The sequence below is a fragment of the Alligator mississippiensis genome, chromosome 7, assembly GCF_030867095.1.
Source record: "Alligator mississippiensis isolate rAllMis1 chromosome 7, rAllMis1, whole genome shotgun sequence".
Classification (NCBI taxonomy): domain Eukaryota; kingdom Metazoa; phylum Chordata; order Crocodylia; family Alligatoridae; genus Alligator; species Alligator mississippiensis.
This window is the reverse complement of record NC_081830.1, coordinates 66310615-66337050: the sequence shown is the minus strand read 5'-3', so window position 1 is coordinate 66337050 and position 26436 is coordinate 66310615. Positions and strand designations below refer to the sequence as shown.

At 45.1% G+C, this 26436-nt stretch overlaps 1 protein-coding gene across 8 annotated transcripts in view; it reads left to right on the top strand.

The window, feature by feature from the left end:
- Positions 1 to 26436, top strand: part of VEPH1 (ventricular zone expressed PH domain containing 1) — a 182921-nt gene that overhangs the window by 145196 nt on the left and 11289 nt on the right. The window contains exon 14 of one of the 8 annotated variants that reach the window (XM_019491679.2): positions 4994 to 5151. The exons of the other annotated variants lie outside the window; for them this stretch is intronic. Coding sequence (XP_019347224.1) covers positions 4994 to 5136 — 143 coding nt within the window. The 3' untranslated portion in view covers positions 5137 to 5151. Of the gene's footprint in view, positions 1 to 4993; positions 5152 to 26436 lie in introns of those variants that run through there. 8 annotated transcript variants of the gene reach the window in all.

Below are 26436 nucleotides of genomic sequence, written 5' to 3'. Positions count from 1 at the left end.
TCTTTACAAGCACCCTTCATCAGGCTGAGTTGTATCTGCAGTTGTGTGTTCTTCCTGGATGGAATTATTAGTAAAGAAGCCAGAGGCTGGTATGCATGCAAATCAGTCAGTGACTATGTAAAGTAAGGAGTCTGTAACAGAGTCCCGGCTGCGACTCTGTTACTTAGAAGAAGTAACAGCTGAGGAGGAGTAGCGCAGCTGGGAAACAGGAAATACCATACCCCAGGAAACCAATAAGGACCCAGAAGGAAGAATAAGAGGGAGAGAAGATTGCCCAGAGTTGTCTGCGGGCATGGACTGAGATGGAAGGCGGACTGAGGAGGTTGCTCAGGGGAAACTGAGAAGCACCGACAGGGATAGAGACTGTTATCCCCTCTGATGACAAGAAAACAGGATCACTACGACTCGACAGGTCGCTACATACCTGAAGAACCCGCTCCAGTGGTGAGTCACAGGGACAAAGGAGGGAAGAGGTGACAGACGGCGGTCCCGAGGTAGTCAAGATTGGCAGAGAAAAAGAGAGAGAGAGAGAGAGAGATAAAAACGGAGCTAGCGGAGAGCTCAGGAGAAAGACACTCCATTCGTAAACTCAAGCCGCGGCCAGGGGGAATCCCCAGTTCTGGCGTTAATTGACCGCTAATAGGATAATTAGTGGCAGATGGTCAATTAAGTGCTAAACTACAGCCTGTAACCAACCCCAAGTAATTTCTTGGTGGATCCTGGTAATTGGCCCTCGGGCCGGGCATTCAGGGTCAAAGTGAAACCAGCTGTAAACAATAAAAGGCTCATTAACCTGAGATCAAGCCAGCATGTTTCTTCCCGCAGGTACTGGTGCTTAAGATCTCTTCCTCCCCAGAATTTAGCAAAGATCAAAGTTGTGGCAGGCGGGAATCACGGGAAAAGCCAGTCCCAAGGGCAGCCACGTTGACAAAGTGGTGCATTGGCTGGGAAGCCGTGGAGGATCGGATGGACCCCATGGACCCTCAAGAGCCTACAACTTGGCAACAAGCCCATAGCCTCACATTGCGCCTGCTCCAAGGCCAGCAGGCTCAGCTAGAAGAAATAGTGAGGATTAGGAACCAAGAGACAGAAGCACAGATACAGCTGTGGGCAAGGCAGAAAGACCTATGTGAGAAACTCGCTGTGCAACAAACACCCGGAGCGAGAGAGAGAAGTGGGACAGGACTTCCCCGGATGACAGGGGAAGATGATGTGGAAGCTTACCTTGAGGTGTTCAAACGGGCGGCGATGGCCACGAAGTGGGAACCAGGGAGCTGGGCTGCTAAGTTAGGACCACTCCTTATCGGTCCTGCACAGGCCTCGTACTGGGATCTTAATTGGATAGAGGCACGCGACTATGCGAAGGTAAAAGCAGCCAGCCTATACCATTTAGAAATTTCACCAGAAATCTACCGACACAAATTCAGGGCCAAGAAAGGACCCGAATACAGCCGGCCCTGACTATTAGTGCAGACGCTCCGAGATCTTGTGGAGCGGTGGTTACAACCGGAGGATCTATGAAAGAGGTGATGGACAAGATAGTCCTGGAGCAATTTCTTACAGACCTTACAGGCAACACACAATGATGGGTTCGGCGCCACCAACCAAAAATGGTGGAGGAGGCACTCCACCTAGCAGAAGACTATACCGCAGCCAAAGGGGAAGGGGAGAACCCCAAGAGAGAGAAAAGCGGGGGATCATCTTCCATACACAAGCCGAACAACCCAGCTTTGACCCTTAGAAGGGTTGAGATGGCCCGTAGGGAGGGTCGCCCGAGGGGGCTACCCAGAGGTGGTCTGTTATCGCTGCGGGGAAAGAGGCCATATATCCCAATATTGCCCCAGAGCAACCCGGGACCCAGCCCCTATGGCAGAGGAGCATGAAGAAAAGATGGACTGCAGCGTTGGATGACACCAAGGGCCAGGTCAGAAGAATAAGCCAGTTGTGGAGGTATGCATAGGTGATACCATCATCCCGGCCATAGTAGATATGGGCTGCTCCCAGTCGATGGTATGCAGTGATTTGGTGCCATCACACCTAGGAGAACCAGGGACCCCGGTCTCCGTGGTCTGTATGCATGGGACTGTATACACCTACCCGAGAAGGAATCTGAAGCTCTCAGTATTGGGGAAGACGGAAGAGATTCTGGTAAGACTAACGAAAACACTCCCCTGCCTGATGCTGTTGGGGCTAGATTGGCCATACCTAGGAGAGATAGTCCGCCAGTGGATGACAGAAGGCCCAGGGGCCAAGGAAAGGAGACCCCATGTGCTTGGCTTTGGGGACGAAGAGGAAGAACTGGATATTACCCTGATGATAGAAGGGAGGAATTTCCCTCAGGAACAAAGGCAGGAACCCTTATTCCAAAACTTATGGAAATCATAGTTGGAAGAACCAGAGAGAGTGACAGAACCAACACTGAAATCACCTCGAAGCCCACAATACGAGGTAAGGAGGGGCCTACTCTACAGGGTAGAGGACCTAAAGGAAGGAGGAGAGAGAGCACAGATCCTGGTACCCCAAAGGTATTGGGAGGGATTAAGGGTTTCCCACATCTTACCCATGGGGGGCACTTGGGGTGTGACAAGACAGAGGCCCGCCTCAAACGTTGGGTTTTTTGGCCAGGCATCTATACAATGATGGAAAAATTCTGTGCGAAATGTCCAGAATGTCAGAAGACGGGGAGTGTCAAACCAGCCAGAGCACCATTGGTCCCTATGCCCTTGATCGCCCGGCCATTTGACTGCATAGCCTTGGATATCGCGGGGCCTTTCCCGCGTAGTAAGACAGGATATCAGTTTATCTTAGTAATCATCGATTATGCCACTAGGTTCCTGGAGGCGGTCCCGTTAAGGTCAGTGCCTGCTCTAGCTATAGTTACGGCCCTGCTTCAGTGGATAGCCTGGGTGGGAATACCCCGAGAAATATTAACCGATCAAGGAAAAAACTTTATGTCTAAAATCTTGAAAGGGGTCTGCAAGGTCCTTAAAACAGACCAACTAAGCACCTCTGTATACCACCCACAAACAGATGGGTTGGTAGAAAGGTTTAATCATACGCTCAAGGGGATGCTTAGAGCATGCATTCAAGGGGATCCACAAGAATGGGACACACTGTTACCCCATTACTTTTTGCCATAAGGGAGGCTCCACAGGCCTTCACAGGGTTCGTCCCGTTTGAGTTAGTTTACGGCCATAGTCCCTGGGGCTTACTCGACTTAATTTGCGAAAAATGGACCCAAGATCTGAGGGATGACCCTCAAACTAGGGTGATCGGAGAGTTCAGAGAAAGCTTACAGAAGGCACTAGAGATCGCACAGAGCCACCTCAGCCAGGGTCAAGAGAGACAACAACAACAGTATGACGCACGGGCCGTCGAGAGAGAACTACAAGTGGGAGACTGGGTAGTGGTATTGCTCCCTGATAATACCCACAAGCTGACAGCTAGGTGGCAAGGACCCTTTCAGGTAACCAAACGAATGGGACCCCTGAACTATGAGGTGTTACGTACGACCCCTATGCAGCATAAGCAAGTGTACCACATCAACCTCCTGAGGAAATGGCTCCAAGGGGAGGGATGGTTGGTGAAGCCGGAGGGAGACGGGGAAGAGGGAGAGGTCACTACCGTTCGAAGTTTGACAGGGGTCTCAGAGGAACCCCAAGTAGATGAACAATTAGATGTAAGACGGCTGGCAGAAGTAAAAACACTAGTTGCCGAGTTCCAAGATGTGTTCAAGGAAATGCCAGGGGAAGCAAAAGGGATCTATCAGCGCATTGTCACTCCCCCAGGAAGAATAATCAGAGACCATTGGCGGAGGTTACCATGCCATTTGTAGCTGGTGGTATGACAGGAGATCAACCAAATGAAGGAACGAGGAATTATTGAAGGGTCCTGGAGCCCGTGGAGGAGCTAAACCAGGTAGTTGTAGTACCTAAACCAGATGGCTCCATTAGGTTGTGCGTGGATTACCGGAAGCTAAACGAGATAGCCAGATTTGATGCTTTCCCGATGCCTCAGGTCGATGATATGCTTGAGAAAATAGGCCAAGCCCAGTTCATATCCATGTTGGACCTCACAAAGGGTTACTGGCAGATTCCAATGGCCGAAGAGGACAAAGAGAAAACGGCGTTTGGGACCCCATGGGGGCTATTCCAATTTAACAGGATGCCATTTGGCTTACATGGAGCAGCCGCATCCTTCCAACGACTAATGGAGCAACTCCTGGCTCCACACCAGGGATATGCTGCGGCCTATATTGACGACATTATTATCTTCTCCCCCAGTTGGGAAACACATTGCGAACACATACGACAAGTACTGGGAAGCCTCCGACGGGCAGGACTGACAGCAAACCCGAAAAAGTGTGTGTTGGGAAAAAGAGAGACACAATACCTGGGATTCATAGTGGGGCAAGGAACCATAAAACCAGTAATGGAGAAAGTCGCAGCTATAAAAAGGCAGTCCCTCCCTAAAACGTTGAAACAACTTTGATCATTTCTGGGATTCGCCAGCTATTACCAACGATTTATCCCTGACTTTTTGGAGAAGGCTGCACCTCTAACTGAGTTGATGAAGGGACAGCGAAACCCAATAGCCTGGAACTCAGAAGCTATAAAAGCCTTCAACCGACTCAAGGAAGCATTAGGCCAGCACCCTGTGCTATACACCCCAGATTTTCAGAAAACCTTCTTCCTACAAACCAATGCATCAGCAGTAGCACTAGGGGCAATATTATTTCAGAAAGACCAGGATATGGAGAGACCAGTTGCTTTCTCCAGTCAGAAACTCAGGCCAGCAGAGACCTGTTATTCTACTATAGAAAAAGAATGCCTAGCAGTCCATTGGGGCATTGAATTATTCCAATACTATCTATTAGGCAGAAAGTTTGTGCTTATTACAGTTCATGCCGCTCTGAGGTGGCTGAGAACAGCCAAACTAAATAATTCAAGGCTTATGAGATGGTCCCTGGCTTTACAACCCTTTTTCTTTTCAGTGGAACACCGAGCGGGAAGGAGAAGTGGAAATGTAGACCTCCTATCACGTCCAGGTATCGAGGCGGGCAAAGAAGTAACAACAAGGTGGGACCCTGAAAAGTCAGGTACTAAGATCGGATCTTATAGGAGCGAGACGCATTGAAGAAAGGATTTTTTTTTAGGCTTGGTATTCCCCTTTTACAAGGGGAGAGGGAGGGGATGACCCACCTTGATTAATATTAGAAATTGCGGAGAGACTGAAAAAAAAAATTTAAAAAAAATATATATAGGAGAGAGAGGAGGGGGAGATTATACCATGGGCAACATTAGAGAGAAGACTGTTACATACCTTCCCCTCTAGTTATGTAGTCCGAGTCCTGGCTGCGACTCTGTTACTTAGAAAAAGTAACAGCTGAGGAGGAGTAGCGCAGCTGGGAAACAGGAAATACCATACCCCGGGAAACCAATAAGGACCCAGAAGAAAGAATAAGAAGGAGAGAAGATTGCCCAGAGTTGCCTGCGGGCACGGACTGAGTTGGAAGGCGGACTGAGGAGGTTGCTCAGGGGAAACTGAGAAGCACCGACGGGGATAGAGACTGCTATCCCCTCTGATGACAAGAAAACGGGATCGCTACGACTTGACAGGCTACTACATACCTGAAGAACCCGCTCCAGTGGTGAGTCACGGGGATGAAGGAGGGAACAGGTGACAGATGGCGGTCCCGAGGTACTTGAGATTGGCAGAGAAAAAGAGAGAGAGAGAGATAAAAACGGAGCTAGCGGAGAGCTCAGGAGAAAGACACTCCGTTCATAAACTCAAGCCGTGGCCGGGGGAATCCCCAGTTCTGGCGTTAATTCACCGCTAATAGGATAATTAGCGGCAGATGGTCAATTAACTGCTAACCTACAGCCTGTAACCAACCCCAAGTAATTTCTTGGTGGATCCTGGTAATTGGCCCTCGGGCCGGGCATTCAGGGTCAAAGTGAAACCAGCTATAAACAATAAAAGGCTCGTTAACCTGAGATCAAGCCAGCGTGTTTCTTCCTGCAGGTACTGGTGCTTAAGTTCTCTTCCTCCCCAGAAATTAGCAAAGATCAAAGTCATGGCAGGTGGGAATCACGGGAAAAGCCAGTCCCAAGGGCAGACACATTGACAGAGTCAATGGGTGAGAGACAGGTTGGGGGGCAGGGAGGGAAGTGGATTAATGTAGCTGGTAAATAGTGGAGAGGTACCTGGGAAGCCAGATGTTAGCAGGTCATAATGTGTCATAAAGCCAATGTCTATATTTAGTCCATGACTTCGTATATCCAGTAGGTTGATGAAGTGAAGTTCCTAGGCTTGTCTGTGAAAGATGTTTTGTAAATTCCCTTTGAGGATTAGAACTGAGAGATTGGAAAGGGAGTGATTTAATTGTGAGAAATGTGTCCCCACAGGTAATTGGGTATTCTTGTCTTTGATAGATTTCTGGTGTGCGTTCATTCTGGTGCGCAGTTTTTGTTTGGTCTCGCCTACATATTTTCCATCAGGGCATTTGGTGCACTGGATGAGATATGTTACATTTCTTGAGGTGCAGCTGTAAGATGCAAAAATGCTGCAGTATTGGTACACTAAAAAAAGTTTTCAAGATAAATTACAAAAAATTAGTAGTGTTGATCTATGAATTGCAAACAGTTAATATTGTTGATCAGTCCTTTCATTTGAAAAGTTTGAGACAGGCATAGGATAAACTATAGCAATTTGTAGGTGTTGATGGTTTTGACATAGAACAGAAAGGGTTCAAAGCTTCTAAGGGAGCTAAGTGAGTGCTTCAAACAACAAAAAATCAGGCATACTTCTTTCCAATGGAACAGTCTTTGGTTCTGATTCTAGTCTGCTTTGATGACTCTGCACCTCTTGGACAGTACAAGATCCTGGCAATTCTGCCTAGGAGTAAGGTTGTTAAAGGGGTAAAATTGGTCCCTGCACAAACACCTGCTTTTGGGACAGAGAGAATGCTGGGTTTAAGAAGGAGATATGGAAAAAAGACAAGGAAAAGTGGTAGCTCTACTACAAGTATCCTCCATATAGAATCATAGAAAATTAGGGTTGTAAGGGACCTCAGGAGGTCATCTAGTACTTTGTACTAAGGGATTCTTTTTTTGGAAATAAAAACTACTTTTAAGAAATCAAGAGGTTTAAAAAATGTTATAATTTTGCTGGGACTTGTACTGTTGAACCTATGGTACTAGAGGAACTTGGCTTTATAAGAAGAATATAAAAACTTATAACAATAATTTTTTAAATAAATCTCCTTCAAAGTTTCTGAAATATTTTCTGAAAAATAAGTAGTGGTAGTTATTCAGAGAAAAGGCCACAGTGTGAAATAAAGGCCACTAATCTGAGAAGTGCTGCACCAGTTCTGACATGGCCTATGTATACAAGTGTTCACCTCAAACTCATGCCCATACCATAACTCCTTCATAAGATGCTACACCGTTCTCCCTTAAAGCATGACCAGAAAGCTATATTGGCTTGCATATGATCCAAAGCCTGTTGCAATCAGTAAGATTCTTTCATTAATTACCCATTGTATCAGACTAGGTTTCAGTTAATAGTTCTCTAACTGAAAGTGGTTAGAGTTGTTGGTTGGTTGGTTGGTTGGCTTTTTTCCTCATTGAAAAATATTGCTTCATCAGAACCAGGGCAAAAAGCATGCCAACCTTGACAAGTTAGAATCTTGATTTTAAATATAGGAAGACCCTAATTCAGCCTGGGACAGTAAGTAACCCAGTGGCTGGGTTGCAGGGCGATCCAGGTTTAAAACTTACATCTTGGCTGGGCAGAGCAGGGACTTTTACTTTAGTCTCTCAGGGTGCTTATACACATACTCCTTCACGTTCTAATTAGAATACATCAGAGCAGACTTGGTTAATCAAGTCTGTTCCACTTTCTATTTAGAATGCTGCAATGTTACTTCAGCGTCGCAAGTATTAAGCCATTGCGTGTTTTGAAATGGCCTTGGGGTGCTTTAAATAAACCTTGCTTAGCAAGGTTTGGATAAAGTGTTCCGTGGCCATTGTTAAATGTGTGGAAGCTTGCTACATGTGATGCTGCATCATTTTAATTAGAGCAGATGCCCTGGAATTGCTCTAATTAAAATGTCTCCTTCCCCCCACCTTGGAGCCTTAGACTACAAACAGATATCACCTTTATGTCATGAAGAAATATTTATGGCAGTACAAAGACCAAGCAAACAGACATCCATCCCACTTGTTGTACCACAAATACCTCAAACTGTGGCCAAAAGTTGGTAAGAAAAGTGCAACTTTTTTGCAATGGACATCTTTTTGCTTTATGGCAGGAGAGCACAGGCATCCCAGAGCTGCCCATACTCTCCAGTTGCCCCAGGAATGTGCTCCACACACCCGCCCCCTTCCCCACACCAGGGGGAAGGGGCGGGCTTGGCACAGGGGGCAGCAGGTCGGGAGTGAGGGGCTTGGGACTGGCCATTGAAGCCCCAGGATCCCCTGCCTGGTTCCCTGTCTTTGCAGACATTCACCCTGGGAATCACTCTAGTAGGGTTCCCCCATTTGCAGAGTCATGCTTCATTCAGGGCATGACAGTATGACATGTGCACCTGGAGAATGTCTTGCTGTGGTATTCCTAGAGTGCACCTCTGCAAACAAGGAGAATCTGGGGTTCCCCTGTTTGCAGTTGTCCTGAAAGATCAGGCCCCTGAAGCCCTGGGGAGGGACCTGACCCTGTAGGACACTGCGTGATGTTTGTTTATAGCTAGGAAACATCCCAACATAGCTGATCCTGCTTCAAGAACAACATCTGTTTATAGCCTCATCCCAGGTGAATGGGGTGGAATGAGGTTTATAGCCTCATCTCAACCTGCTCATGGCCCACCATGCTACATGGAAATCCAAAATAGGAAAATACACAACTAATGTCATCACAACAGTGACCAAATGTCCAACAGCCTCCTGGTCAATGGAGCAACAGCTATAGAAATTTTAAAAAGCCCCTTTAAGGGTCTTTCATTCAGAAGATTAGGCCCTGAGACACAGATCCATCAACTGAATGTTGAGGGTCTCCTGAGGGCCAAATGTGACTATCTGAGGAAGATGCTGAAGATAAATTTGATAGATGTCCTACCACTTCAGGAAACCCATGTTAAGAGCAAGAAACAAGTCTGTCTTTATAAGACAGTTAGCTATAAGCTTGCCACCATCACTTACATTCCAAAATATAGCCTTGACAACCTATGTGAAGAATGAGATATCTGACTATACCAAACTATTGTCCACTGAAAACTGAGGCACTAGCATGACATCCATCAAACTTGGTAAATTGAATATTGTTAATGTCACTCAATGAAAAATGGACCCATCCAGCTCTACCAACTCCTGAATACCTGTCTATATATGTCAGAGGCTTAAATAGTCATCATATGGAATGGAGGCATGAGGCCAACAACAAAAATGGTGAAGCCCTGGCAGACTGGATGTCAGTAGAGGATGTACAGCTTGTGCATGATGCCAAATAAGGCAGTACTTTTAGGTTTGCGAGGTGGAGACAGGCCTGTAACCCAGACCTCACCTTTATTTTAGTGGACAGGAATGGCGCCTCTCTCCTTGTGTCTAGAAATATGCTCTCTGACTTCGCACACAGCCAAAAATGGCCATCAGGTATGTTGGAATCGTAATCCCCATTATACAGTCAAAATGGGCAGCAAGATGGAAGCTTGGCAGGGCAGACTGGTCCAGGTTCACAGCTGAAGTTGAAAAAACTGTTCACTGAATTTTCCCAACACCAAAACAGTATGACTGCTTTGCGACCCTTCTCATCAAAGCTGCAAAAAACAACATCCCACATGGATACAAGGAGACATACATTCCTTGTTGGAACTTGGAGTGTGAGAACCTCTTCAGATCATACCAACAGTCAGGGGATCCTGCACTGGCAACAGCCTTGCTTAGCTCTCTGGACACCGCCAAATGCCAGAAATAGATGGAATGTGTAGACTTCTTGGATTTCATGCATTCAAGCCACAGAACCTGTAACCTTCTGGGGAAACTCAGAGGAACTAACCCCTGCATTGATGCCTGCACAGTTGGATGGGTAAAAAATTGGCTGATGGGGCGCACCCAGAGAGTAGTGGTGGATGGGTTGTACTCAACCTGGCGAGATGTGAGCAGTAGGGTACCCCAGGGCTTGGTCCTTAGGCCCGCACTGTTTAACATCTTCATCAGCGACTTGGACGAGGGGCTGGAAAGCACGCTGTCCAAGTTTGCTGATGACACTAAGATGTGGGGCAAGGTGGACACACTTGAAGGGAGAGAGAGGCTGCAACTAGATTTAGACAGACTACAAAAGTGGGCAGACGAGAATAGGATGGGGTTCAATGTAGACAAATGCAGGGTGCTGCACCTTGGGAGAAGGAATCCACAGCATACATATAGGCTGGGGAGCTCCCTTCTTGAAAGCATAGAGGCGGAAAGGGATCTTGGAATCATTATTGACTCCAAGATGAACATGAGCTGCCAATGCCAGACTGTAGCCAGCAAGGCCAGCCATACCTTGTCATGCATCCCAAGGTGCATCTTAAGCCGGTCCAGAGAGGTGATACTCCCCCTCTATGCAACTTTGTTCAGGCCGCAGTTGGAGTACTGCATCCAGTACTGGGCACCGCACTTCAAAAGGGATGTGGCCAGCCTGGAGAGGGTTCAGAGGAGGGCCACCCGCTTGGTGAGAGAGCAACAGGACAGGCCCTATGAGGAGAGACTAAAGGACCTGAACCTGTTCAGCCTCAGCAAGAAGAGGCTGAGGGGGACCTGGTGGCTGCCTACAAGCTCATCAAGGGAGATCAACAGCAAATAGGCAGAGCTCTTTTCTCCCCAGCACCACCTGGGGTGACAAGGAACAATGGTCACAAGCTGATGGAGAATAGGTTTAGGTTAGAAGATCAGAAGGCAATATTTTACAGTTAGGGTAGCCAAAATCTGGAACCAGCTTCCCAGGGAAGTGGTCCTCACCCCTACCTTGGGTAAATTCAAGAGGAGGTTGGACGATCACCTGTCTGGGGTTTTGTGAACCCAGCATTCATTCCTGCCTGTGGCAGGGGGTCAGGCTAGATGATCTGTTCAGGTCCCTCCTGACCCTAGCTACTGTGAAACTATGAAACCCTGCAGACGCTGTGAACCCACAGGTCAAACCTGGTGCCATCACCACAAAACTGGTCATGAACTCAAAGTGACCACTTGACAAGCACTATGAGCAAGATATGAAGCAGCAACTGAAGGAGTCAATGGCCAACTGCCTGGATTCCTTTGAACTTTCAGACAGTTTCTCAACCAAGAAGCTTAGGGCTGGTCTCCAGACTTCCTTTACCATCTCTAGGACTGATGGTTCAAAAGTGGTTTCTGCGCCTATATGCAAACATGACAGAGAGTGACCAAATCCCTTGAATCTGATGTGAAACATTGGTTATTGTTCTGTTGAAACTAGAGAAACCAGCCAGTGTTCCCAGGAGCTACAGGCTCATGATATTGCTTTGTACAACTTCCCCAGTACTGAAGCAGCTCATTCTCCAAAGGCCCAATTGCCAAGGCATCCGTCCCCTGAGAACAACCTGGTTTTATGCCATACTGAAGCTGCTGTGACCAAGTGCTTGCCCTCACCACAAACATTAAGGCTGGCTTCTGGTTCAACCTTAAGACCAGCACTATATTCATTGACCTGACCACAGGATAAGATACTGTTTGGAAGCATGGTCTGTTACGAAAACCATCCCACTTTCTCCCACGCACCAGGCTGCTCTGCCTTTTGTGGACATTTCTGGGCAATTGACAGATGCAGGTTTGCCTCCGCGACAAAGTGAGTAGACCAAGGGCCCTAAAAAACGGCCTCCCACAGGGAAGTGTTTTTGCCCTAACCCTCTTCAACATTTATATAAGCAATATTCCTGCTACCTCTTTGAGGAAATTTGCACATGCCAATGACCTGGCACTAACCACACAGGCGAAGACTTTCAAAGAGATTGAAGACACGCTGATGCTAGACCTGCCAATAATGGCAGAATATGTCTGCAAGTGGAGGCTGCAACCAAATCCATCTCAGCATTTCCCTTCAACAACCGCAAAGCACATTTTCATCTCAACATCACCTTTTGTGGAGAAAAATTACAAGATGATCCAACTCCGTCCTACCTAGGTGTGACACTCAACCGCGCCTTAACCTTTTGTAATCATCTTTGAAAAATAGCTGCCAAGATCAAAAGTCATGTGAACATAGTGTAAAAACTCACTGGAATGAGCTGGGGTGCCACCTCAGGAGTGTTCTGCACCTCGGCTATGACAACTGGTTTTCTCAACAGCCGAGTACTGTACATCTGTCTGGGCTGCTAGGACACATACCAGATGTGTGGCTGTCCAGTTAAATTCTGCAATGCATGCTATCACCAGAACCCTGAAATCTACACCAATTCAACAGTTACTAGTGCTGGCCAGTATTGATCCCCCAGACATTTGCTGCGTTGAAGCTTGTACAAAGAGGTAGTCTACATGAATGACAACCCAGACCTCCCCATCCATAGAGATGTAAAGAACCTCACAGCTCAGTGCTTGATCTCCCAGAAACCTTTGTGGACATGTGTACAAGCCCTTGCAGGACACAAAAGTGTAGCAGCTTGGACAGAAGTGTGGAATAAAACCACCATTCAGCATAAACATCTAATTTCCAACCCAACAGTAAAGCCTCCTGGTTTTGACCTTCCATGAAAAACACAGGGGGTTCTAAATCAGATCTGAGCCGGGCATGGCCACTGCGGTTACCTGATGCACAGATAATGTATAAGGAGTTCTGCAGATTGTGACGGTGGTAACCCTGATCAAACTATGGACCACATAACAACACTCTCCTCTCTGTACAGATTTGACGGTGATATTGCAGAGATACATTTCCTTTCCTCAAAAGCATTAGACTGGTTAACTGACCTTAAACTGGACTTGCTTCAAGTCAGCCATATGAAAGAAAGAAGAATGCCCCAACTATTAGGCTATTGGCTCTTTTGGTGTGGGTGAGTTTCTCTTCCTTCCCCTCCATATTGTTTTTTCAAGAAAAAAGCAGTTTAAAATGTCTTGGGTTTATTTAAATGGAAACACCAACAGTTTCGAAATCTCAAACTTCAGAGAGAGAAGACAGCCATTTCCCAGCCAACTCATTACTAGCATTAGCCACCATTACTTCTTTCTGAAAAGACAGACCTTGTTTTTGAACTGCATTTCAGAGGTAAATTCATTTTAACTTCTTTTTTCAGAATCGATGTTGGATTTTGCTACATTTTTTCTGCTGTTCTACATTTGGTACCACATTGCAAGATGCCACTCCTCATGCTTGAGAGAGAATTATACCTTAAAGTCTTGATCCTGTCTCAGTCCATCAAATAAATTAAGCTTTTTCAGAGGCAGCTAACATAGTTTCCAGAGGTATTTTTACGAGTTGTGGTAAGATTATGAGGAGATGCAACTGTGCTTAAACAATATGGTAGAAGAGCCCAAATTGGCATCTCAGAAGGAGTTTGAATATTTCACACACATTCTTTTCACTGAATTTTTTTTATTAGGCAACCACACTTTTGCAGAGATGCTATTAAATAGTCATAGACTTCCTGCATATAACCCTGTATCAGAGAGTTGAGGGTTCCCACAGAACCTCATATACTGAGCAAAGACTTGTATATGCCACAATTTAGCTTGACATTGGTCTCATAGCTGAGAAAAAACAAGTTGTATTCTGTTACAAAATGTTTATTCATCCAGCTATGTATGTAAATCATTTAAATGTTAGCAAGTCTAGTATGTGCCTGTTGTTAATAAAACCTGGCTCTTAACAGCTCCTTTTCAACATAACCCTGTGTATTAACAGTTGGCTTCACAAGATCTTGCACAAAAACATTCAGTAAAACCACTTGATAGCCTAGAAGGGAATTGAAGTATATTCCAGATTCTGGAAGCTTAAAAAGAAATTGCAGTAATCCCTGTGGGCTGCAGAAGAAACACTGTGCCCATAGGCAAATATTCTGTCAAAACTGGAGTATTTTATCAATTCGTCTTTAAAAAAGCAATTCACGCTAAAGAGTCTCCACCTTATTAACTCTTGAATACATTTTTATTTAGCTAGCAGTGGAGAATATCTGTTAATTGCATATCCCAGCTATAATGCCTGCTTGAAAACTATAGAAAGTGTCAGTCAGTAATGTGTCCTTTTCAGGTTTTCACAAAACCATATGCCGTGATTGATGAGAGAGAACAAATACGCATTCCCCTGGGTTAATTGCATTTATCTTCTTCCGTTTACCACCCACACAGCCTACTCTTTCAAGTTTAATGGGGTTTATTATTGTTCATGATTGGGTTGAATTTGTCTAGATGACTGCTTTATATTTCACCATTACAAAATGTGAGATTTACTACTTTGTTTGTGTCTAACTTGAATATGACATGATTTTTTTTCTTCTCACTCATTATCCAAACTTCTGAAAGTTCAATGCACTAAGTCTCCAGAGCAAACACTGCATAATAACTGAATGTAGCTATTAGGGAAAAATGCTGGGGATAACTGGACTCAGGAATACCATTCAGACATAAATAGACTTCAATATTAAATTTTGTATATATTTATATACTTTTTGAAGCTACTAATGTTGTAAGAATTTTTTTTTCCATTTTGGTTTGGGAAACATTTTCAGCATTATTGTGGGCTTCCTGTTCATAGGCTATAAAAAAATATTTAGTACATTTAAACATCTCAAATCCTTTATATGTAAACACCAGCTTTTAAGACCAAAGGTCATATATCGAAACACATAGGGTGTGTCCAGACGAGCCCGCATATGCCTCTTGCAGCATCTCAAACCCCTTTGAGAAGCTGCAAGAGGCACGTGCAGGAACAAGAAAATGGGGGGCTGCTTCAGCAGTCTAGCTGGCACAAGGGGTAGTGTCCCAAGGCACCAATTGGCTGTGCCCCAGAAGCTCCTGAGAGCAAGTAGCCGTGAGCTACTTCCCAAGGCACCTTTTTGTACTGTGGGGACAGCACAGGTGCTGGCCCCAGGCTCTAGCTCCCCCTGGCTGCAGATCCGGGAGGAGCCAAGCAGGGCTATTTTGCCCCAAGTGGCACAATTTGCTCCACAACAAAGTGCATGTCTGAGCATGTGCGCCGAGGCAAAAAGCCCCAGGTCAAATTTGTACCACTTCTATTTGAGCTGCTGCAAGCACACGTGCCTGCATGTGTGGATGCACCCATAGATTTTAAGGACAGATGGAGTTATAATGATCACTTAATCTGATTTCCTGAAGAAATTATGAGAAAAAAATCTCACTCAGTAATGCCTATGTCAAACAAATTACTTCTCTTTCAGTTTATAGTGTATCTTGTAAAAAGATAACTATGCATAATTTAAAAAGTTCACATAATGGAGAATCTACCATACCCATAAATAAGGTATTGCTGTTGCAGTAGTTAGTTACCCTGTCTGTTAAGGGAAAAAAACGGTTTATTTCTAGTCAGACAAGATTCTTTGAGTAAATCTGATATCTTTTATTAGACCAATTCAAATACTTGGAAAAATTCTTAGCAAGTTTTCGGGTATAAATGCCCTTGGTCAGGCTGAGGAATCATCTGCAGTTGGTGGGTGCTCTTCCTGGATGGAGTGAATAGTAAGGAAGCCAGAGGCTGGTATGCATGCAAGAAAGCCAGTCAGTGACAATGTAAATTTTCTAGTCTGAATTTGTCTGACTTCAGTTTCCAACTGTTGACTTTTTTGCCTTTTTCTACTAGACAAAACAATCTTTCTGCTGTCAAAGATTTCTTTCCTATGTATCACAAAGAAATCCTTGCCTCTTGTACATTTCCTGGACCATTAGGGCTTTAATACCGCTCCAGCCCTACTTTCCTATGTAGACACTTGTAGACCTTAATCAAGTAGTCTCTTAACCTTCTCCTGGACTAAATTGAGTTTCATTCGTGTCTTGTTATAAAGCAAGCTTACTGGTTCTCAAAGCATTTTCTTAGATCTTTTCTGAACCTTTTCAATATATCTTCTTTCTTTCTTTCTGAAGTGCATACATCAGAGCTGAATGCAGTATTCCAGTAATTAATATGATTGTAAGGGGATATATATACTGATGTCCACATTTCCCAACATTTTTATTCCTTTGCTTTGTAGTCATAGAGTACGTTTCTTTTGCATAAGTAGAATTATTCTACCCTTCCTCCTGCACTGTAGTCAGCAGAAGTTACTGGCAGCAGAATCTGCTTCTCCCTACAGAGTTGATTGCTGAAGGTCCAACTCCTACAACCCATGCTCTTTAGAGCAGGGGTGCTCAAGCTTTCAGTCCATGGGCTAGATGAATGACATAGGGCTAGTCCATGAGCCAGATCTCTCACAGGGTCAGCACCTGGATCAGGCCTTGCACCCCTGGACTGGGCCCTGCACTGCTTTGGCCTGACCCATGTGCCAGGATCAGATCCTGTGCTGCCTTGACCCAGCCCTGCACACCTGATTTAGCACACAGGGCCATGCTATCTGACTCTCTGGGCTCCCACATGTCTGGAAATTTGGCAGCAGGGGAGCAGCAATAAATGCTGCCTCCTCTCCCCAGTGCCAAAATTTCAGACCTGTAGGGAGGATCTGGCCCATGGGCTGGGGGTTGAGCACCCCTGCTCGAGAGGATTTAGTCAAAGTGTGAACTTCCCTCTACCAGTAATTCCATGATGTAGGTCCATGGCTGCAATGCAGTTACTCCTAATTTGCTCTAGTGTAAAGGAGGGAGAACTCAGTAAGATCTAAGGACTTCAAGTGATTGTGATGACACAGCAGGAGAATTATTTAATTAAAAGAACACACTGTACCAACATATAGGTTATAACAAGGACCCTCATCTGCTGTTTATACAAGTTAATGACAGTGAAAATAAAGTAAAGGACTTAGAAAAATATTTGGAATAGTGCTTCATTGTTATCCTTTGTGTACTGTTCTCTTTTAATCAGACCCTCAGACATACTGGCATCTACTTCATTATGGTGTCTTTGGAAGCTGACATCAATGTTCCCTGTGGATTTCTCTGTAGATATACATGAGAACTGCTGTTTTAGCATTGGTCATGACAACCACAATTCTTGAAGACATATCAGCATTTTCTGTATAATTCCTGTTTTTGAAAGGCTTTGGACACAAAAATCCACTGTGAGCTGAAATTACTGGCTTTTGTATTTGTCAATGCCTAAATGAACAACATGATTATACTGATGTAAATTACATTAGTATCTGAAGTGGACAGATGATCAGTTATGCTAAGGTAACTACTGGCAGTAGGTGCTGTATTGGCATTGTGCCACTATGCAGCCACTGGCTAGCCTGTTTGCTTAAGGAAAATGCCTACCCCAGTATAGTTAGCAACACATGACACTTAATTACTATAATTTACACTGGTGTAATTGTAGTCCTTATTTTCCCAGGGTAATTCTATACTGAATTCAAAGAATTTATTCTGGAAAATTACTGTAAATCAGAGCTGTATATCGTATATCTGCTCCATATATCCAATGGTCAAACACTTGTTTTTTTACATAATTTAAGAATTTTTTTTCTGCCTTCCATTCAATCAGTGTTATACAGAAGCAGAAATGTCTTTTATTTTTTTTTAATATTCATCCAGACTAGGCTACTTAATGCTACAGATCTGTGTTCTTGTCAGACCTGTATCATTTGCCATGTGTTTTTAGCATTTCAGATGCATCATCATGTAAGATATTAACCTAGGACCATCCTTTACCATTTTATTACAGTTGCAGTTGAGCTGGTAGTTTTCTACCATAAAATTCACATTCTAATGATGATACAATTTCTCCCATCAAAAACTGCACAACAGGTAGTATATCACAATGGTTTGATTGCATCCTGTAAAGAAAAATATACTTTATTTTTAAACAGTAGTAAATGCACAGTTCAGAATTAGAACTCTAACATCTTAACTACACATGTCAATATGAGATCTAAAGGTGTCTACAAGTCAGTGCCAACAATGAGACACCAATGGCAGTATGATCTTTTCTTACATTATAAGTTTAAACAAATATCTACAAATGAGTCATTGTTTTTATGAATATGTTTATTTAAGGGTGCTTGTAACATGTTTACTTTGCTCTTGTTTTGTTTTGTGAAGTTAGCAGTTCTTTCTTCATTATGTAAATTTGGTTGGTTGGTTGTGGTTGGTCAGATACATTTCTTTGCCTGGCATTGCTTCTGACTGGGAGAATGTGGGATATGTCTACACTAGCTTTTTCTTGTCTAGAATTAACTGATTGGCAATTAACATGCTTAAGAAGCTTGTAAGAGGTAGTGTTAACCAACTGATAAAGAACAAACACCTCTATCCCCTTTAAAACATTGTCTATTACAGCCATTTTAAATGCGTTAGAGGACAAAGTGTGAAATTCTTCTACTAAAAAGCTTGTTGTAAAATGATGTCTTAAGATTTTGGGATCCGAAATGATTTTGGGACCTTACATTTTGAGATTTGCTTTGATGGATATTCAGATGCATGAAATGGGACTGTGTAGATAAAACCAGGGGGAAGAACTGGACCAGGAATTCGCAGGTCAGCTTGCAGAGGCAGTTAAGTCAAGGGACATGGTCATCATGGTGACCTAAACTACCTGGACATCTGCTGGGAGGAGCAGTCATCCAGGTCTGACCACTCACGTAGGTTCCTAGCTGAGATGCAGAACCTGCACAGTCCCACCAGGGGAGCTGCCTTGCTGGAACTAGTCCTGGCCACAGGCGACAACTTGGTGAGGGGACTGTGGGTTCTTGACCACCAGGGCAATAGAGATCATCACCTGCTGGAATTCACCATCCAGCGCAGGGTGTCAAAGGCCTGCAGCAAGGCAGCAGCCCTTGACTTCAGGAGGGCTGATTTCAATGAGTTAAGGAAATTAGTCAGGGAGGCACTGAGGTCCTGGAGGGGAGGGGAGTTGGGAGTCCAAGACAAGTGGTCGTTCCTTAAGGAGACGATCCTCCGAGCTCAAAGGGTGACAGTCTCAATGGGAATCAAAGGAGGCAAGAGTGCTCAAAAGCCCCCATGGTTCAGCAAAGGCATTCAGGAACATCTGAAAGCTAAAAAGGAGGTGTACACCCAATGGAAGGGAGAGGCCATCACCAAGGAGGATTATACCTCCATTGTTTGAGACTGTAGTGGGGCTGTTAGGAAGGCTAAGGCAGAGACAGAACTAGGACTAGTGACCAGGATCAAAGATAACAAGAAGTCCTTTTTTAAATACATAGGGAGTTAAAAGACAGCACTGGGTAACGTGGGGCCCCTGCAGGACACGCTTGGCAATCTGGTGGTCGCACCAGATGATAAAGCTGACCTCTTTAACAAATTCTTTACCTCCATTTTTCTGAGCAGGGACCGGGACATCCCTCCCCACTGGGATTCCGGATAGACTCAGGAAAGGCACAGCCGGGCCCAGGGTCGGAGAGGACCTAGTTAGGGAACTTCTGGTGGGACTGGACGTGTTCAAATCAGTAGGTCCAGATGATCTCCACCCCAGGGTGCTGAGGGATTTGGCAGAGGTCATTGCAGGACCCCTGGCGCAGCTTTATGAGCACTCGTGGTGCTCTGGTAAGGTGCCAGAGGACTGCAAAAGGGCCAATGTGGTCCCCATTTTCAAAAAAGGGAGGAAGGGGGACCCAGAAAACTATAGCCCCGTTAGTCTTACCTATGTCCTGGGGAAGCTCTTTGAGAAAATTATCCAAGAGCACATCTGCGAGGGACCAGCAGTGAGATTATGCTTCGGGGCAACCAACATGGGTTCATTAGAGGCAGGTCCTGTTAGACCAGCCTGGTTGCCTTTTACGACCAGGCCCCAAAATCCTTGGATGCAGGTGTCGCAGTGGATGTAGTCTTTCTGGACTTTAGGAAGGCCTTCGACACTGTCTCTCACCCCATACTCATTAAAAAATTAGGTGACTGTGGCATTGATGCCTACACAGTCAGATGGGTTGCAAATTGGCTGGAGGGCTGCACCCAGAGAGTGGTGGTGGACGGGTCATTTTCGACCTGGAGGGATGTGGGCAGTGGGTTTCCCTAGGGCTACGTCCTCGGGCTCGCAGTGTTCAACATCTTCATCAGCGACTTGGATGAGGGGGTGAAAATCACCTTGTTCAAATTCACGGATGACACTAAGATGTGGGGAGAAGTGGGCACGCTGCAAGGGAGGGACAAGCTACAAGTAGATCTGGACAGGTTACAAGGGTGGGCAGATGAGAATAGGATGGGTTTCAATACTGACAAGTGCAAGGTACTGCACCTAGGGAGGAAGAACCAGCAGCATATCTACAGGCTGGGGAACTCCCTTCTTGTCAGCGCAGAGGCAGAAAAGGGTCTTGGAGTCATTATCGATTCCAAGATGAACATGGGCCACCAATATGAGGACAGGGTCAGTAAGGCTAACTGCACCTTGTCACGCATCCATAGATGCATCACGAGCAGGTCCAAGGAGGTGATCCTCCCCCTCTGTGCAACATTGGTAGGGGGTCGGACTTGATGATCTGCTCAGGTCCCTTCTGACCTTACCAACTATGAAACTATGTGTATTGATAGGTAAAATTAACATGAAAACAGAGGGAAGGCAAACAGGAGCTAGTTCAGCGGGGTGAAAAACAGACAATATGTATAATAAAACAGGCAAGATAGAGACATTTATTTGCAGCAGTCCATCATGTGTATGTATTGCACACTGCAAGGACTCTAAATCACATCAGCTGAAATGATATTATGTACTTGCTTGATCCCTGTATCAGCTCTGCACACAAATTGCTTATTCAATCCAAAATTACTCATGTTGCTAAACACCGGTTTCCTGAACACACTGTAGTCTTACAGCTATACCTATACAGCTATGATGGGCTTTTAGAAGCCATGTTGAAGCTGCATTTATTCTCTCAGCAGCAAAACTGTATTTAATTGTATGATATATTAGGATAAGAGCTCATTGCAAATAAATCATTTTTTTTTGCAAAAATCTAGTTGGTATAACAAAAGATATCACCTCTGCCATGAGTTCTGATTCCTTTTGCCTCTAGACCAATATGGCTACAACCTGGATACCTGACACATTGTTTTCATTGTCTTTTAAACAATTTAAAAAACGTAAGAAAATGTTTATTTGTAGTATCCTATGTAAACAGCATCTGTAAAGAATAATTACAAACAGGTGTAAATTAAAATTTGTAACTCCGTTAATCTAGAGAACTTCACATGAAATTCATACAGAAATGACAGATTTTCTTCATAAATGTTTGCATATATTAGCAATAACAAAAGGTTATGTAGAGGAGGAAAAGGCCTTTGTATTTTTCTGTGGCACATATCAGGTCAGATGTCACATCAGATCAACCATTACATCAAAAAATACAACATAACATGGCTTGACACAGATGCAAAGCACAACAGAGGAATGTGAAGGAAATTGGGTAGCACTAGCAAGGAAATAGTTTTAAATACAAAAACAAATAGCTTTTAATAACTAAGTACATCTCTGGCATCTAGATTTTTGTCTCTCATTCCTGAAAATCTTAGCCTGAAATTAATTCCAGTGAAATAAAATGTAATAATTATCCTGTTTCATTTTAAACTAGAAATCTGCAATGTTAAAAAAGAAGGTAGAAAGTTTTTACAAGTACACACATGAAGTGTGTAATACATTTACACACACAACCTACACAAATATTTGTATTTATCATTGTATGTAGATATACATTTTTAGATATCCATTCTTTGGCTAAATTAGAAGTTTTTTTTCTTTCTTTTTACTAGTCTTGTGGTAACTAGGCAGGAAGTAGAGATGTCTGTAGAGTTAAGTCTTCTCTGAAGTATCAGATGATGACTTTAGAGCTGTCATGTCTATTTTCTATGCTTTTGTCTTCAACTATACATCCCTGGAGGAAGAATAAGAAGTAAGAACTCCTTAAAATATCTATATAGACTATCTAGACTGGATGAGCAGGAAGTGTTAGAGAGTGGCCTGAAGTTTTTCTCAGCCATATTTCTCCACCGTATTTGGTATGCAAGAATAATAGAATCATAGAAATTAAGAGGTGGAAGCAGTGGCAAACCAATGGGGTTGTGGGGGGGGGGATAAAACTAATGCAGAGGAGGGGCAAAATGAGGCGCTCTGGGTAAGAATGCAAGGGGGGTGTGGGGAAAGGGACTTGATAGTGGGTGTCTACGACAGACCGCCTCACCAGGGGGACAAGCTGGACCTGGAATTCACGTCAGCTCATGGAGGCTGTAAAGCCAAGGGATGTGGTTGTCATGGGTGACCTAAACTACCCAGACACCTGCTGGGAGGACAGTCAGGCAGGTCTGACCGCTCACGTTGGTTCCTAGCCGGGATACAGGACCTCCACCTAACCCAGGAGGTGCATAGTCCCACCAGGGGAAATGCCTTGCTGGACTTGGTCCTTGCCACAAACGATGACCTGGTAAGGGGTCTGTGGGTACTCGACCACCTGGGCAACAGTGATCATCGCCTGCTGGAATTTACTATCCAGCACAGGGTGATGAAAGCAAGCAGTAAAGCAAAAGTACTTGACTTCAGGAGGGCTGACTTCAATGAGCTAAGAAGATTAGTAGGAGAGGCATTGGGGTCTCAGCACTTCAATGAGATGGGAGTCCAAGACAGGTGGTTGTTCCTCAAGGAGATGATCCTCCAAGCTCAAAGGGAGTCAGTCCCAATGCGCACCAAAGGGGCAGGAGTGCTAAGAAGCCCTTATGGTTTGGCAAAGGCATCCAGAGATGCCTGAGGGCAAAAAAGGAGGTGTACAAACAGTGGAAGCAAGGGGCTATCACCAAGGAGGATTACACCTCCGTTGCTCGGGACTGCAGGGAGGCTGTTAGGAAGCCAAGGCAGAGATGGAGCTAGGGCTAGTGACCAGAATTAAAGATAATAAAAAGTCCTTTTTCAAACACACAGGAAGTAAGAAGGCACCAGGTAACGTGGGGCCCCTACAGGATAGGCTTAGCAATCTGGTGATTGTGGCAAACAAAAAAGCTGACCTCTGTAATAAATTCTTTGCCTCCATATTCCTGAACAAGGAGCGGGACATCTCCCCCACTAGAATTCTGGACAGACCCAGGGGAGGCACCACCATGCCTAGGGTCAGGGATGACCTCATTAGGGAACTTTTGGAGGGGCTGGACATGTTTAAATCAGTAGGTGCAGATGCTCTTCACCCGAGGGTGCTGAGGGAATGGCAGGGGTCATAGCGGGGCCGCTGGCATGGCTCTATGAGTCATTGTTGACTGCAGGATGAACATGAACTTTGGTCAGGCCGCAATTGGATTAATGCATCCACTTCTGGGCACTGCACTTCAAGAGGGATGTGGCTAGGATTGAGAGGGCCCAGGGGAGGGCCACTCGCATGGTCCAAGGGCAGCAAGGCAAGCCCTATGAAGAGAGTCTAAAGGGCCTGAACCTATTCAGCCTCCGCAAGAGAAGTCTGAGAGTGGATCTGGTGGCCATCTATAAACTCACCGGGGGGACCAGCGAGAATTGGGGGAGGCATCATCCAGGATTACTAGGAATAATGGCCACAAATTGTTAGGGAGAAGGTTCAGGCTGGACATCAGGAGACATTACTTTACAGTAGGGGTTGCCAGGCTCTGGAATGGGCTGCCAAGTGAGGTGGTGCTCACTCCTACCTTGCGGGTCTTCAAGAGGAGGCTGGACAGATACTTGGATGGAGTGATATGACCCCGGCACCTGCTTCTGCCTGGGGCAAGGGGTCAGACCTGATGATCTGTTTAGGTCCCTTCCAACCCTAAGCACTATGATACTATGAACTTTCTAGAAATGGTGTGTCAAAAACTGGACAGTACACTCCTTTCAGTACTGGTTAGCCCTCCGCTGATGTACTGTCCAGTTTTGGACACATCATTTCTAGAAAGTTCATAGTATCATAGTAAAACAGCTCTCTCTACATTCCAGAATGGCACTTACTTGTTTGTAACAGCATAACATTGTTGGCTTATGTTCGGGTATTTTTCTAGGCAGTCCAGAGGAGAGCCACGTGAATGATTAGAGGACAAGATAGCAGGCCTTATGAGGGGAGGCTGAGAAACATGGGACTCTTCAGCCTGGAAAAACGTAGGTTCAGGGGTGACTTGGTGGTAGCCTATAAGTATATAAGGGGTGTGCACTGAGAACTGGGAGAATGACTGTTCACCAGGGCACCCCATGGAAAGACTAGGTCCAGTGGTCACAAGCTCTTGGAAGACTGTTTTAGGCTGAACATAAGGAAAAACTTCTTTACTGTCTGAGTCCCTAGGGCCTGGAATAGACTGTCCCCAGAGGTGGTGCAGGCATCTACTCTGGATTCCTTTAAGGAACACTTGATGCCTATCTTGCTGGGATCATTTGACCCCTGCTGACTGCCTGCCCTTTGGACATGGGGCTGAACCCTATGATCTTGCAAGGTCCCTTCCAGCCCTAATGTCTATGAAATCTATGAAATCACAAGATAGCTAAAGCTTGTAAATCCTCACTAAGCAATGTGGTTGGAAGTAGTTAATTGTCAAACTGTTACTGAGAGAGAAAAGTAAACAACTGATGTTCAGGGCCTGACTTGTGGTGAACTGCTCCAGAATTGTTATCTAGATGTTAAAATAACTGTATTATTTTAGGCATGCTTAAGTGACCAAAATAATCACATTCCTGGTCTTACTGGCACTGAGATTTGTATGAACATGAACAAGGGAAAAACCTAAGTAATTTGGTTTGTCTAAAGCAGGGGTGGGCAAAATATGACCTGCCAATTGATCCTGTCTAGCCTGCTGGCTACCACTAGAAGCCTGAGGAGGGAGGGCTGTGCCCTGTGCAGCTCCACTCTGATGCAGCCAGGGCCAGGCTGGGCTGCACAGCATGCAGTGCACAGACTCCTCCATACCAACCCCACATCACCACATTCACGCCCCCTGCCCCGCTTCCTGCTGGTGCTGTGGTTGCATAGTCCTGGCACCATGACCTCTGGCAGCCAAGCCCACATGGGATGGGGCATGATGCATCATGTTAAGTACCTGTCCCACCCACCCACCTGCTATGATGGGCTGCTGCCGCCATGGTGCTGCTAGGAGGTGAGTCCATGCTGGCTGCAAAGGAGCTCAGCCAGGGGCAGCCTCCCCTGACTTTCCCAGTGTGGTGTGGCAGCAGCAGCTCATCATGGCAGGGGGACAGGTGGGACAGCTACTTGTAGGGCTGTGTGAAGCTTTGGTCCCTGATTCGATTTGGCAGAGATTTGGCCTGATTCGGTGGCTGAATCTCTGAATCTGAATTGCATCAGAGGACCCTTTAATCTCTCAGAATCAAACTGGAACCCTCCAAATTGATTTGGAAAGATTTGGCAATTCAGACATAGACACAGAAGCACGATTAAATGTTTTTTCTACATACCTCTAGGTAGCAGGTGGCTCATGAATGCTGAGGTGGATGGAGTATCCCACAGAAGCTTGCTCCCCAGCACGCTCAGCAGCAAACCCAGAAGTGGACCAGAAGCACTTCCGGTCCATTTCTGGGTCCACTGGGGTGTAGGGTGTTGGGCTAGATGACCTTTGAGATCCCTTCCCATTCTATGACTCTATGACTAGGGAAGTGTTCTTTATGGAAAAACGTATGCATGATAGTAATAATGAAACCAGTTGGATTCTCCTTTAACCTGTAGATTGTAATTTGAACTGCACACATGTGGAGGGAAAAAAGGAAAGGAAGTAAGAAAGAATGCGACCCACAAAGCCTTCTAGGAAAATATAGTTTCTGTCCATGCCTTCCTCAGGACTGTGTAAAGTCACATTTTCAAGGATTTTCAAGCGTGCAGGGGAAAGATGGGAGCTGACATCTGGTGGGATTTGGGCACCTAACCTAACCCTAAAAGGGTTGCCTTAAGATCCTAGTCCCAGTCCTTAGTTGGATCTATAGAAATTATTTTTAAAATCCATAGAGAATTATATCTTTTTGCAGTTTTTCAAACATTTCTATAGAATTTGATAATAGCAATAAAATTCCATGTTCCATTGTATAGACAGATTTGCAAACCCATAGGTAATAACCAGAAAGGTTCATACATTCCTGGTTTGAATGAGTGGTTTTGTTCTAAAGCAGTAATGTTATTATTGCAATACTAGCCAATTGTCCATTAAGAATGACAGGGGGGCTGGGATGGAGTGCCGCCATCTAACGCCCCATGCTGCCGCTGTTCTGACTCTTGCAGGGAGCAGGGTGGGGGCTTTGACTCTCCCACCCTTTGCACAGTCCTCAGTGTGGCTTCAGAATCATGGCAGCGCTCTCCTACACTTGAAGCACTATGATTGGCTGTTTCCATCAGCCAATCAGACTGCAAATCAAGTGTTACAGACAGAC